Here is a 15,673-nt window from a genome sequence, read left to right on the forward strand (position 1 = left end):
TGCAGTGAGCCATTGAGCTGGGACCCTGCTGGCTGCTGCAGGCTCTGGCTGAGGCTCTCTTGAGGTGTCAGCAGCACCTGGGTGTCCTCCGTCACCCCCTCTGGGCAGGATTCATGCTTGGAGAAGCACGTCAGGAGATGCAGATAATGGGCAGCTGCACACAAGGCACTCATCCTGATTAGCAGATTCCTGAGCTACGCTTTATAGAGACTAAACACATATGCAAGTACTGTCTACCTCTTCCTCAGCCCCCGTGTCTTCTCTTCGATACACTTTTTATTACATAATTTTCAACTTAACATATTAAAATCTTGCAGGATGCACTCTCTCAATTTTGTATTATTTTCCCCAATTACTTGTAAAAAAATAAAGGCTCCCACGTTTAAATCATAACTTGCATTTCAACAGTGCTGCTCTCATTAGAAAATTTTACAGCTTTATGAAGTCTGGTTACCTGACCTCAGAGCTCCAGACTGCCCCTAAAGAGCAAGTGCAAGAATGCCCAAGCTTGTTGGCTCCACAGCCTAAAGCTCCCCAACAGAAGGTTTAAGGGTGTGCAGCCAGCAAGGGTGCTCCCCTCCTAAAGCCTCTGCCAGACCTCTATTTCCCAAAAGAGGGAAAAGTAGGAAAATTAAAATAAAGCTCCTTAGGAAAAGCATCCTGTGGTTTAACTGAAATGACAAAGTGAAAAAAAATAATTAAAAAGAGGCTACACATGAAAGATAAGCCAGGAGAATAAATACATATACACACACATAGCGGTGTAAAACCATATCACAACTCCCAGGAAAATGACAGGCAATGCTAACAGAAACAAGCTGTTTAAATATCTGATATTTTAATTTCTGAACATGCACTCTCTTCTGTACTCATTTAGGAAAATGGTGTTATGCTGTAAAGTTCTGTAATTAGTATTCTCTTTTTACTGTTCCTTCGGAAAGAAAACTGATTTTTGCTGTTGATTCCACTGCCTTAAATTGCCAAACACGTTCAGGCTCTGTGTCCCAAGGGGGAGCAGATCACTACCTACAATGTGTCATCTTGATCCTGTTCTGGGAACATGGAAACCAAAGGTCCCTGTGTTGATTTGGAATTCAACCTTTTAAAAACTACTTCATCATGTCCGCTTTTGGCACCAAACAAACAGAATGCTTTCACTGATACTTAAGCTTCTCTTGAACTTCTCTTTTGAAGTCACTGTGATGTTTGCTTCCAAGGGGTTTTTCTTCTCATTCTGATCGTGTATGCTGGTAAAAAGTGAGCCAGTCCTCCCTACCAGGCAGTTCTGCTGCTTTTTGCTGACAGATGTATGGCAGGTACAATTCCTGTGCTGTCAAGAGCACAGAATGTGTATTTGTTATTTTACTAACAGTTAAGACTCCTGAGATCTAAAAAACAAATCAATTCTTCAAATGTTAACAATGGAGGTCTTGAACTTTGCATCTTTTAGATGACGGCTCTTCCATCTTCAGTGCTTCTAAGTTACTGGAATCAGATTTGCCCTTATCCAAGACAACAGTTATACCAGACAGAAGGTACCCTCCACCTCCGCTCATTGTCAGTTTTGGATGGCTTCGATCTGGTAAGACCTTTAAAAACACAAAACCCAAAATAAACAAGAAAACAAGCATCTGTAAGAACTCACTCTGTAGGTGTACATCAAATTGTGTATTTTAAACTTACAGTGCAAGATGTCTTTTTTTTTCCAGCCAGCACAACAACAGCCCTTTGGAAAATGTATTTTGTCTTTAAAGGGCCAAGTATTTGATACCAGGAACCATAGAAATACATGAGATTATGGCTTTGCTGATTACTACTTATTGCCGTTCCAGCAAAACTGTAAAGCCAAGGTCTGGGGTCCATGCAAGTCCCAGTAATGTGTCCAGAACTGGTGTACTCTGCAGGAAGCCACAGCTGGTCTAACAGCATTGAGTAGTACAGTAACTTCCAGTTCTGTCACCATCATCTTTATGTAGCTACTCCTCAGGTAAGGCATGGCAATGAACCACCACTTTCAGCTACACTTTTCTGTAAATGCTTTCTCTTCAGTTAAGCTTCCTCATTGCTGTGACTGCCATCACAGGTCTACGCTCATTTACCTGTGTCCAGGACACTGCAGTGTGTTGTTCCTACCTGCACCTGCACACAGTCACCCTCGCCAAGCCTAACTTGTGTGGACATCTTCATCAGACTGGGAGCAATGAGTTTCCTCATTGCTCCCAGTCTGGTTGCCTGATCAATAGTCAGTAATCGCGGCTACCCTTGAATTATGTCAACCCCCAAATAGTAATTCCTCATGGACTCCAGAAGCCTATAGGCAAGGAGAAAGTCAGGAAGATAAAAGAACCTCTCCAGAGGTGGTGAGCTGCTCAGAAATCAGACATGCTTCTGCTTTTTCATTTTTGAGAGGGTACTACTCCACATGTACAAACGCCTAATTCAAACAAAGTTAGAGGAACTGGTATTTCTCATTGTGGAGGCATTTTACCCTCTTACAGCTACTCACTGTACTCCTTACCTGGTAGTTCCGTATCCAGGTTTCAGACAGCTTTAGGTTAATAACACCACCTCTTTCCCTCAGCTTTGTGTAACATTCTAATAATGGCTTAAAGAGAAAACAAATAGTAGGTTATAGAGCAGAACAGTCCCAAACTTTACTTAGCCGTAACAGCTAAAGTAACAAACATGGTTTACCTCTTTATACTGGCAGTAGACAACAAAAGGCCTTGAAGGAGCAACAAATTCCAGTAAAGCAAGCAGTAAAGGAGTGGGATGAAACTTGCTGGCTACAATTAAGCTGCAAAAGAAATTTCATGCACATTAGTCCTCTGCTTCTGAAACCTATTTATCAAGTGTCATTTTCTCCTACTTAGTACAGCAATCAATTATAGCTTAAATGTTGCTCATCAACATGTTTTCATGGCTCCAACAACTCCCCAAATACAAGAACAGATCACGATTTCCTACTTGCATAATTAAGAGGATAAAACACTTACTCCCTAAAGTGCAGTATATTAAAGGCACCACAGGAGCACTCAGTTCAGCTGTGCTGAGCTCCACACTAATTCTTCCGACCCAAGAATTTGCATGCTGCTTTCTCTGCTCTAAGCCTACCCTCCAAATAGAGTTTACATTTTGTGACTGATAATTGTCACTTAGAATGGAACCTCAGTTGTGATTCTTTATAGACTGGATCATCTTTGTTAAATACAGTTTTATGTAAAAGTTATTCTATAAAACAATCCCTTAATGGATATGACTAAAAATCTTTTAAGAAGAAATTACATCCTTGCCAACTCAGGTTTTCCTTTAAAGGTTTCATATTTTATTCTCCATTCTCACATTTCAGTAACATAGTACATCAGATAGTTAAGATTCTCTACAGACTAATGTAAAGTTTTAATCAAGAAAATCACTGCTAAACTAGATTTGGTTGAGTAAATCAGTAACTTGTTCTGATGCAGAAAGATTTGGCTAATGAAACTACTCCTCCAGTATACAGATACTCTACGAGAAGACTCATCAATTTACATTTGTTCTCCAGGGGAGCATGCACTGGAGACACTGCTAAACTTCCTATCAAAAGGGAGGTATAAATGGATGTTCAATTTTCTGAACGCAACAAAGAGGTGAGACAATTCTTCCAGCGGTTTCCATTTTGGTTTTCTGCCCATTGTGGCCTTGCGAGCCATTTATTTCAAATCCAAACTTCAAAACGTTTGTGCTCAGTAATTAACCAAGCAGATCATAAAGAGAAATACTCCAAACTGAGTCTCAGGACGCTTGGAATGCTGCACTGATGCTCCCAGGAGCTCTGCCAGACATCAAGAAGGTGAGAGATGAGAGAGACTGTGAAAAATCTAATTCTGTTCCCTCATATGGCAGCACATATTGTCGTCCCCCCCAAAGACCTATGACAGACTTCAACTCTCATAAAAATGGAATTGAACAAATCAGTGTAGTACAAGCAATGTTTTAGCACGTAACAGCACTGAAGATACAATTTAAATAAAATTTTTATCTTCTACATTAAGTAGTACATATTGTTAAAGCCAGGACCTCAGAATGAATTCTCCTAAAGCTGGTGCCAGTCTTTACCTCATGCCCAGTTCTTCTTTACTCTGACAATAAATCCTAAGCTTTCTTCCCACCTCCAGCTTTTTTTACCTATCCTTTCCCTGTTTCTCTTGCGAAACAAACCCCTAACTTCCCTGCCTGCTTCTACTCATGCACCAGGTCATTAGTTTGAAGCATTTCTTTATTCCAGGCCAATTTTTCCTGGCTTAGCAGTATGTTTCCTGCAGTTCTTGATCTAAACAAATGGTGATCTATAAAAGGCAGATGACTAAAGAAAGGTGATCCTGACTGAGCCATCTGTGACAATGCCTTCAGGCAGCCATAAACTTCTCTTCCCCTCATCATGCTGAAGACTTCCTAAAGCAAGAAATCACTACTCCCTTCAAGTAGGCAATTTGTTACAGCTTTCATGCGTTACAAGGGCACAAATAGTATACAAGTGATTGCAAACAACTGAACAAGAGACAAATACTAAATAGACTTCCTTAAATTCAAACTTAATCAACAACCAAAAATACTATTTTACATCATAGGAAGTATCAAATCATATATTAATTTCCACTTTGCCAGACCACACACAGACATTAATTATAATGATGACTGCAGGAGACAGTGGTAACACCAGCTAGTGTAAAACCCTAGTGCTATTTAGGCAGCTTAATGATGTTGTGGTTTAAACCAGGATCATGGTCACCCACTGCAATGGCTAGTGGTGCTCCTGCTGCCAAACAGATGTGCAGGACTTTTTACAAACCTCCTGTACCATTTGATTGCTTTGGGGACACAGAATGCCCTGTCTCTGCCTTTTTATAGTAATTCTACCACTTAAATATGCTAGATATGAATGAGCACAAGTTAAAATATTTCATCATAATACAAAGTTACACACATTTAAACATAACCAGTAAATGTGTATTAAAATTTACCCAAGCAGAACTGCTTTATTCCCAGTGAGCCAATATTATAAGATGGGAAAATGAATGTTAGTAATTAAATCAACTTTACTTGATTAACTCAAATCACTTCAGCATTTGCTATGAACATCATGAACAAGTCACAAGTTAAAACCACCAAATGCTCTTACGCTACTATGGTAATACATGTTTAATATTTTTATATATTCCCACATTTATTTTTAGGAATATATTTATTATATTCATTTTAAACTTCTGATACTAAATCTTTATTTTAAATTGTTCCTTGGGAACAATCGATTCTGGCTAAAGCAGTAAAATGAAGTTATGTGTTTTCTCCTGTGTAAGAAATAAATGAGTTTCTAAGAACAACCAATCAACCCCAAACCAACAAACTTGGATCCAATTCAATAAACTTAAACCCTCAGGTTCTACTTTGCCAATTAGAATCTTGGAACTATTTTAATTGGCAATCACTTTGTATGAAATTCCTCCTGGATTCTGTTTCTCTTTGGATGGAAGAGATTTATTTCTTTTAAATGTTTACTGTTAGATCATGAAACTTCAACCTATTTAAATAACAGAAAAAAACCTCAACCAGGTAAGAACCAAATTAGACCTGAGACACATGTGGGTTGACTGCTTGCTTGTAAATATAAAGAAATAAATTGGGGTATTTTTAAAGCAAAGCTTTGATTTGTTTCAAAGGAAATTATTTCCTGTAGGTGTGTTTTCAAACATGTTTCTGACTACAAACTCACCCATCAGCATTCTTCTCTCTCAACAAAGCAGCGGTTTCTAACAGCTTTTTCCTTCTCTCCCACTGTTTTCTTTGCTTTTCCCGAACCTTTGAACAACAAAACAAGTAAGTTTGCACTTTAACTGGTAACTATGTATTTTTTTCATCTTAGATGGCTTAATGTAAGGCAAAAGACAACTTCCAGAGTTCCATTTTGACACCTGATTAGGCTGTATTTCAGCATGTCTGATTCAGATGGCATTGTAAAAGTACACAGACATTGTAAAACTTCAGTAGCCACGGTAAATATTCTTACATTTTCCTTATTTTCTTTTTCTTTGTTCTCTTTCTGTTCTATATCTTCAGCATTAATGTCCACTGTTTCTTGCTCTTCTGTTTGGCTGATCTCCATAGCTGCTTCCGTAGTAGATTCCTCTTCTGTTTCCTGTAGGGAAGTCTGCTTCTCATCAATCAATCCATTGTTTTCTTCTTCTGCTAGCGCATTATCTTCGGGTTCTGAAGGCAGACTCTCTGTAGAAAATGTCCCAGAGAGCAGACTATCCACTTTGCTGAGAGGGAATTCATGAAGGTTATCAAAAAAGACTTTTGGAAATCCAAAACAACTGGTAGCAGCTCTAACAGGTCCCCCTCCTGGATACATTTGAATAATGGATCCATAGCCTACAAGAGCAAGAGAATCAAAAACACATTGGAAAGCCAGAATTTCTTAAATTGCTTAAAATTTCTAAAATGCTAAAATGTTCATTTAGAAATAGGTAAGTAAATTGCCTGGGTTTAATCTAACCTTCATTAGGTTAAAGATGCTGAAACATGCCTCAAGGTAGAAGAACTTTATTGGAAGAACAAGTTACTAAAAGTCAAAAGGACAAGGTAACTCAAAGATTCTGCAGGTGTTTAGGATGAGCACAGAACATGTAAGTAGTGACAAATTGTTAGAAAAGCTGATTTAATTAAGAATTAAAAGACATTTGATATAGTATTCGTTATTTGTAACTATGGAGTGGTTTTGAGAAAAAAAATAAAGGCTAGTTTAAACAGTATTAATAGGCAAAGAATTTCTTTGACATCCAGATGCTAAAGGAAGAGATGTCAGATGTTTAAACATACTAAAAAGAGCTTTTCAATAGTTAGACTGAAATGGCATCTTATTTAATGTACTTCAGAAAGTACCCATATGGCCAAAAGTTGCTGAAACAGAAACCAAATTACAGTACAGCTGCCAGTGAGCTCCTCAGCCAACAGTCAGCACATCTGGGTGCACAACATTAGATAGCACTTCCTACCTTTCTAGGCTTCTGGAATATAACTGTGACCTCTCTCTAGTGTCTTTGACTGATTTGTAATGAAACTAAATTAACTAAGTTTGAAACATAAAAGTCATATATGACATTTTCTTGAGCATATTCTAGGATGTTTGACTTAGTTTTTAAAATGCACATTTTGCATACATTAAACCTCTGGTGCAGTGAACAAGAGGAAAGATGACATTTCCAGTGCTGTGGGCTATCTGAATTCCAGTGTTACTATTCCTGTTTTCTACCACTGACCTTCCTGGACATCAAAAGTGCCTGGGAACAAGCAGCATACAAGCTCCTTACAGCCTTTTCTGTGCACAATATCATTATGCTAAGACAGAAACTAAAACAGACCTACACAGAGTGATAGCAACTTTAGATTTCCTATTCTTTTTTTAAATGGTGTAAAATAAATCAAACTGAAACATGAAAAATACAACTGTCTCTAATGGAAAACCAAGTATCTCTTTGAACAGTGGAGACACTGAAAGTCATTTTAAAAACTGAGAATGCATTTTGAAGTACTGCCTTTTAGACGTACCACATACATATGCGTTTCTTAAGTTTCAAGTAAGCCCTCAGTCCATACATTACTTAAGCTACCACGTTCCTCACCTCCCATTCGCTCCATCACTGCACCCAGCACAAGGCCTGCACATGTTTCCATTACAATCATCTTGTTGCCAGCACGGATGTTTCCTAAAGTTAACATCTGAGCCAGGGTGTCATACCGCAGGTGGCTGGAAGACAGAGGGGTTCAGCAATATCAAATTAGTTTTCTTAAGAGTTAGAAATACTGTGTATTAGCTCAGGAGCCTGTCAAAAAAGGATGGATTACAGAAAGATTTTCAGGAACAGCATCAGTGGTCTTCAGAGTCACCATGTGGGCACTTATAATTAACCATCTGTTAATAAAAGAGGACTAGAATCACAGCCAACAAGGAATTAGCAGGGAATGGCAAAAGTAGGATGTGAAGTAGGGTGCACATACTAAAGTGGACATCTGCTATGTCAGTGAGACAAAATATTCTTTAAACTTTGTTTTCTCTGTCAGTTTTGTAAAGAACAAATGGTATCTGGATGTATTTCCTAATCCAGTGACGTGTCCTTTGTGATGTTTATCTGTCCTGCAGCAACAAGCACCACCTGCAATCCAGGACCAAAACCAAACTCTACTGGCCACAGGACATGCACTAAAGAGACTCAGTGATGGCCAAGGAAAGGATAACTAATCTTAGTAGATAAATAAAGCTAACTGATGGAGATGGGGGAAGGAGAAGGAAAAAGATTTGGGGAACCTTAACTAACATAAATTTGGGGGTTTTAAGTCTCAGCATTTTAGATCCACTCTTACTACTTTAAAAACAACAAGTCCACTTCAAACAATGTCTGTAACAGTGCGCCATTTAATTTAGGTAAGTGAAAATCAAACACTGCTAGATCTCTGTTGTTGTCACCCCCCCATCCCTAATGTTAACCACATGTTTTTAAATTCTAGAAAGACTTCTGACTGAAGAAGGTTTTGAATCCCTAACACATTAAAAACAAAAATTCATGCTTCTGGTAGGTGGCTTGTTATTTTGATTACTGAGCTAGAAAACAAGAGATGATATGCCACTGACCAAAACCAGATGAGAAATAGCTCTGAACATGTGGAGAGCCTCTGCCTCCATAGATAATTAGCAAGATGGTGGTGGTAGGGAAATAGTGAAGCTTAGTCTAGATGCAAAAGTCTTCATCTTTGCTGCAACAGCATATTGATTCATTTTCTATATCCCATTTTTAATTTTCTTTCCATTAATAGGGAAAAAGATATGTGAATATTATATACTCCAGAATAATACAGGTATTTTGAAAGAATATTAAAATATCTTTGTTATAATTTCTTAAAAAAATAACAGAATTTATATTTTTTTATAAATTATGATTTGTCATAATTTGAAAAAAGAAACAAAATAAAAACTTACTTAATTTTTCCAGGTTCCCTTGCATAATACATAGTTGAAAGAATGCGAGTGGATGGTTTCACAATTGTAATAAGTGCCTCATATCTGTAAGAAACACACAGCAAGTCTTATTCTAAGATCTGCAAATTAGAGAACTGCTAAATATTTTCTACACCTTGAAATTCACTTACTTTTTCTTCTTCTTCTTTATGTATTTATCTTGAGCAAATTCTGTTTTGTCTCTGAACGTTGTACTGTTCTCTATTAACTGTTGAACTATTTCCTTGGAAGAGACAATTTCTTTTTATTATAGCTAGTATTTCTCGTTCATTTTATATAGAGTATTTTTTAAACAAACACTGAAAATATCTTCTTCTAGTAGAGATATGTATAACATTCATTTCTACTGACATTAACTGTGAAGTAAATTCCTACTACTCAACATGATAAGTGCAGTAATTTAATCGTCTACTTTTGTCTCTTGGTGTTCTGTAGCTACATAATGCCAGCATGAAAATGTGCAATTGAAAATGTCTATCCTGGTAATAGGGCGTTTTGTGGGGAAGGAGTCTGGTAGGTGCCAGAACTAACTCATGAGAGAGGTCAGACTCATACTGGCCCAAAATGAATTAAAACCATGATTGTTCCTTTTGGCATCAGCAAGTCATTACTATAACACTTACTGTGAAGCCTCAGTACCTAAATATTCCTAAACCATGTTGAATGTGAATGAGACTACCCTGCTTTCTCCAAGTGATTCGCTATTTTTTATTATCCTGTATTTTGAATGAGTCAGTTATGTTTATTGTCAGGTATTACAGAACAACTGACATACACTGTTAGTCTAACATTCCCCATAATAACTGGACTGCACAACAGTACCCCAAGTCTTGTGTCAAGATATACAGACAAAATACTTTACAACAACAAAACAAAATAAGGAACCTGATGTCATATGTAACATTTACTTTAATCCAACTCCCTCTTTGGGTCTCTTTGTCTGACTTCAGCATCTCTATCTTTGAGGGTATCTTTTTATTCCATGTTGTCCTAGTTCTTCCCCTATAGTCTGACTACTTTGCAGACATTTTCCTTATATCACTTTGTCTGCATCACAAATTGTGCTGGACTCCTGTACCAACTCCTTGCACAATGTCAAACTCAGCATTTGCTATTTCCTACAGTACTCCCCCACTTCTTCCTTGTCTATCTCCCAGGTTTTCTCAGAATTCCAGTTTTTGTTTCCTGGTCTCCTTGTTCTCACCTCCTCTCTTTGCCAAATCAAACTCTTCCTCTTATTTTTGGGTTACAGCTGGAGGGATCATTAAGTCCTCCAACAAAAAAAAAATGGATTTGTCTCCCCGTCTGCAATACAAGAACAAAGGCTGCAGAGTGCTGTTTTGGTTGTTGTGATCAAAGTAGCTTAACTGCTAAAATTGTAAGTTTCTATTAATCAAGAACAATAGTATAACCTGGCCTCACAGGAATTGGCAGGGGGAAGAATGACAAAAAGGATTCTTTTCAATGTGAACATCGCATCTCCTACTGCACGTTAAGAACCTGCTCCAAAATGCAGCGGTGCACATTCTTTTCACTTGCTATTGCTGCTTTTCAAGCCATTAGTTCTTAAAAGTCCTTCAAACATTTAAAAGGTAGTATTAATGTCATGAGACAACTTTTCTTTTTTGCCTTATTCTCAGAAAAAGTTAAATGTAATACCTGTGTTGTTTTGTTGGGGTTTTTTGTTAAATTTACAGTGAGGAAACTGAGGAATATTTCTCTAGAGCAAGCAACAGCCAAAAGGAAGCTGTAGCACTACACAATGCCCTGACAGCACTACATAATGCCCTGGGAGTACATGTCACTTCATGTCTTCATCCTAATAACTATCCCTCAGCACCTGGGAAGGATTTGGGAAGTGATGGGCCCCATTAACACTGAGGTTGCTTTATTTCAAGTAACAATCATCTCTAAAATGAGCCTGCATCACAAAGGCATGCCATTCACAAACATGAGTTCAGATTTTTCAGTCATTTATGGGAGAATAATATCTGTCACTGTTCATATCATAGAATCATAGAATGGTTTGGGTTGGAAAGGACCTTAAGATCATCTAGCTCCAACGCCCCTGCCACGGGCAGGGATGCCTCATACTCTACCACATTGCCCAAAGCTCTATCCAACCTGGCCTTAAGCACTGCCAGGGTTGGGGCATTTACTGCTTCTTTGGACAACCTGTTCCAGCGCCTCACAGTAAGGAATTTCTTCCTTATACCTAACCTGAACTTCCCCTGTTTAAGTTTAAACCCATTACCACTTGTCCTATCACTACAGTCCCTGAGATGAAGGATCCCTGTCCAGCACCCAACATATAACAGAGTCTAAAATGAATATTCAGCTACAGTTCAGAAACCAGAGTTAACAAAGTAGGATATTTTAATAATCTACAATAAAAGTATGGTAGGTATATGGCACAGGCATGCTGAGGACATACAGAAAGGCCAGAGTGATCTTCTCATAATGAGATTGAATGAAAAACATCAAAGCTATCAGACTGATTAGTACATTCCTCTCAAGGAGGTAACACAACTAGCAGCACAACCATGGAAACAGAAGAAATACCAATTTAAACTCCTTGGAGCCATCCATTATTAAGCAGGCAAAAGCAGAACAGCTGCTCTGAAGAGCAGCAGCAAACAGCAAGATGCAAAAAGGAGATGAACTTGATGTAAGCATGAGCAATTTCTTATTTTTATTTGAAAGGGTAAACCAAAGACAACAGAGAATTTTGCCTGATGTGTGCAACAGAACTGGCTGCAGTGTTTTATTAACATTTAATATGGCCTCACTTCTTTTTGACAAACTGCAAGGGTAAAACTCAAACCCTTTTGTAACAGAACAAATCTCTTAAGAATATTCTTCGCTTTTGAGATGCAGATAAAACACGTGTTTTGGCATCACATGTTTGGTAGGTACTGCCTAGAGGCACACTGATAGTATATAGGTTACACAGTGTTCTTTGTTACCACTTTGGTATTCATCTATAATCTTTTCCTACACCTTTGATTAATTATTGCATAATTAATAGGTCTGTAATATAGAACCACTGATTTTAACCTTATGAACAAACAAAACTGAAAGGTGATTATGTGAACCGTCTTTCTTTAAAGGTTTTAATATTTTTGTCTTGTTATGACTTCTGATGCCATATAAATTCATAATTTACTACTGACAGAACTGCTAACCTTACATGAAGTTTTCTCTCAAAATAGCCTTTGCATTTTTGTAAAACCAGATCTTTAGGGAAATCAATGAATTGAGCAGCAGAACAAAGAAAAAGCACGGAAGTCTTTGCACTGATAAAAAGAATAGCCTATTTCATAAGCTAAAATATAACCATCAAGGTAGCACAGAAATGACACCAAAACCTTATTTTTACCTGTCCTTTAATACCCTTGTCCTTCAAAGCCTTTATGTCATCATGAGTCAGTTTTTGAGACTTTCCATCGTCAACTATGTTACGATTATCTGTACCTGCTTCTTTTGTTTCTAAAGGAAAAGGATACAGATTTGTAAAATCTCCCTCTAAATATCTTTAAGTTGGAAAAACATGATTTTAGTTTCACAGAAAGCAGACTTCTCAGGATTAAACCCACATGCTTCATGGCCTTGCAAAGTATTGCCTAAGCAATCAATGAAATGTAATATGTAGAACACATCTTAATGTATATATATTCACCCAAAGTAAGGGCCAAATATTATCCCATATTAAAAAGCTTATTTGTTATGAGACTAGTGAAACAACAGATCAAGACAAAACCATGCACTTTTATGACAGAAAAAATGTTAAGTAACGTTGAGTTAACCAATGATTAATACAAAGCTTTTCTATCACCTTTGGTATCATCAAAGAAACAAATTAACTGGAATTCTTTTTTTTTTTTTTTTTTCAAATATCAGGCAATCCTTTGCAATACCTTTGTTAGTCTCTTCTGTCTCTTGCTTTGGCTGGAGGTTTCCACCACTGGTTACTTCGAATGTAGTTCCATAAACGTGACCAATGGCGTTATCTAGGTAGAACCACTGCTTCTCAAAAATAATTTTTCTGAAATAATAAAAAAGTTGATGATATTAAAAGCATTATTTTTTACCATGTCTGAAACCCACAACAGTTGAAACTAAATTACAGCTTCACACATGCCATTTTTATCTATATCCTTGAAGAAAACCAGGAGGACAAGCATAAAAAGTGAAATTAACCACAAAACCACATTTAACTGAAACTGGTCAGGAAAGAACAAAGAACTTCAGTTGAGCATACAGTAAGAAGATTTTTTTTTCCCAGTTCAAAAAATTCTATAATGACAGCTAAAACAAGTCTATACCACTTGAATTACAGAGTACCATTTGTGACAGAGAACATCAGAACAAGGGGAGGAATGAAATAAATCTGAAGCATATTAAATCTAGGCTGGGTCATGCAGAATAGTGCAAAAAGGACACAGAACGGTTTGGGCTGGAAGGGACCTTTAAAGCTCATTCAGTTCCAACCCCCTGCCATGGGCAGGGACACCTTCCACTAGACCAGGTTGCTCCAAGTCCTATCCAGTCTGGCCCTGAACACTGCCAGGGATGGGGCAGCCACAGCTTCTCTGAGCAACCTGTGCCAGTGTCTCACCACCCTCATAGTAAGAATTTCCTCCTAATATCTAACCTAAATCTACCCTTTTTCAGTTTAAAGCCATTCCCCTTGATGAGGATAAGCCTGTATTTTACAGAGCTCCTTTGAAATAACATTTGCCAAAAGACTATGAAGACAGCAGAAATGTTTAATACAAAAATTTATTATCACTTCCATTTTGATTGCACTAAAGGAGCAATTTTGATTGCACTCTTCCTCCTTCACACAAAACAAGATCCACAAAGCCTTTAACTTTCAGCCTGACCTACAAAGGTTTTCTTGCTGACCAGGGAAATAACCAATCTTGTCAAATGAAACAGGTACCAGTGTATATGCCACTCTCACATTTGAATCAAAATTTATCATTAAGAGCTCTTATTTTGCTGATTAGACTCATTACTAATTCTGAAGCTAAGCAAAAAGGTTGTGTTCTTTGTTATTTCCAGTTTTCTACTGACTGAAGAATGCAATTCATGCATATTCTTTGCATATATTATTTAAATCTCCAAGTACAATCCAGAACCTAAATAAAGTACAAGAAGAAAGTTCTGTCAGATATTACCAAATTCTTTTCATACAAAATTAACATACTTGCTCACAGAGTCTATTAATCCCTGCCAACCAGACCTTAAAAGACTAATAAAAGTTCATAAAAACTTGAAATTACTGAAAAGAATTTAGACATATAAAAAATTGCATGCATGTGCTCAAATTTTATTTTGATGACCATTCAAAACAGAACATCCAACCACAGCTATTGTCATGTGTTATTTGACTGTCCTGACCCACATCAGATTATAAAAAGGGAAAAATCAATGCAAAAGTAATTTAATTTCCTTCGTCATTTCAATGGCAATATTTACTCTCTGACTTTTTTATTCTTTATTTTACGATAAGGGTTTTAAACAAAAAGTGAAGAGGGACCCAATGCGCAGACCTTGGCAGAGCTCTGCAGGCTAACAGAGTAACTACCTGATTCTGGTGTCAGATTCTACTGGTGAACATTAAGACTGTCAATAACCAGTATTCCCAAATCCCTAGGTCTGAGCTATGTCATTTTTAAACCAGTCTCATTCAAGCATAGTACCTTTAAAGCTCCATGCTACTGAATCAGATGTCTGGCCACATTAGCCAACACTGACTTCTACACATTGGTCTATAAAATTGCTGCAATGGGAAGAGCCCAGGCTGTGTCCACTGATTACAGTATTTCCTGCTGAAGTGCAGGTGCTTCTTGCTATGCCAGTTGGCCTAGGAAAAAGAAACAGGAAACCTTTCATATCATCCTCTCCAAGCCAGTAACTATACAGACCTGACACCTAGCATCTTCCTACAGTCTAACACCGATGAGAACACTGAAGCCAATCCCTATTTAAGAAGGCAATGTTGCATCTTGCAGATATTATATGCCCCAGTGAGAGAAATATGATGGAGACATGCTTCTCAGACTGCTGCACCTTTCCTCCTCTTACAATCGGCACCCGTTTAACAACGAAAACACAAGAACAGATTAAATAACTTCCAAACTTATATAAGAAACGCAGCCAGGTGATTTTCGGGACTGTCTTTCCTCACAGGAACTGAGGCAGCACTGACACCTTTCACGCTGCCTGTCACCTCGTCCTGGTGAGGCCGTTATTCCTCACTGCATAGCGAGGGCCTGCGGGTCACAACAGCCGCACAGGGACCCCCCTTCCCTCAGGCAGGCGACCACTGGAGCCGCCTCGAAGGTGAGGGGGAGGGGAACACGCGAACCTCGGCCAAGAGGGAGACAACAAGCAGCACCGAACACCCCTCACCTCCGCCGCAGCACGGGTACCGCTTTGAAGACATCGTCCCGCTTCAAGACAGCACAGTCCCCCTCACGAATACGCGAGACCAAACTCCGCCCGTCCTCCATTGTCGCCACTCGTGCGCTTCCTCACCGGGGAGGTGGCCAGTGCGCATGCGCGAGTGCATGTTGGAGGGGGAGCAGAACGAGGCGAGGCGAAGGGCGAGTG

General features: G+C 38.3%; 1 protein-coding gene across 3 annotated transcripts; it reads right to left on the minus strand.

Moving 5' to 3' along the window:
- Positions 1 to 646: 646 nt before the first annotated feature.
- On the minus strand, positions 647 to 15,617 carry TRMT6 (tRNA methyltransferase 6 non-catalytic subunit). Of its 3 annotated transcripts, none has more exons than XM_057396939.1 (11): positions 15,473 to 15,617; positions 12,970 to 13,097; positions 12,432 to 12,541; positions 9,184 to 9,275; positions 9,014 to 9,097; positions 7,662 to 7,786; positions 6,047 to 6,411; positions 5,753 to 5,838; positions 2,695 to 2,797; positions 2,519 to 2,605; positions 647 to 1,589 (listed from the first exon to the last, which is right to left on the minus strand). In XM_057396939.1, the coding sequence occupies exons 1-11, from the start codon at positions 15,571 to 15,573 to the stop codon at positions 1,416 to 1,418; spliced, it is 1,455 nt and encodes a 484-aa protein (XP_057252922.1). In that variant the 5' UTR covers positions 15,574 to 15,617; the 3' UTR covers positions 647 to 1,415. The 3 variants fall into 3 exon arrangements, with proteins under 3 accessions (XP_057252922.1, XP_057252923.1, XP_057252924.1); XM_057396940.1 differs by lacking the exon at positions 12,432 to 12,541 and adding an exon at positions 14,761 to 14,924 and having other exon boundaries at positions 15,473 to 15,608; XM_057396941.1 differs by lacking the exons at positions 9,184 to 9,275; positions 12,432 to 12,541 and adding an exon at positions 14,761 to 14,924 and having other exon boundaries at positions 15,473 to 15,608.
- Between the last annotated feature and the right edge of the window lie 56 nt (positions 15,618 to 15,673).

The sequence above is a fragment of the Pezoporus wallicus genome, unplaced genomic scaffold (genome assembly GCF_028554395.1).
Source record: "Pezoporus wallicus isolate ANWC-B61680 ecotype Strahan unplaced genomic scaffold, APGP_CSIRO_Pwel_v1 contig_7265, whole genome shotgun sequence".
NCBI classification, from domain to species: Eukaryota; Metazoa; Chordata; class Aves; order Psittaciformes; family Psittacidae; genus Pezoporus; species Pezoporus wallicus.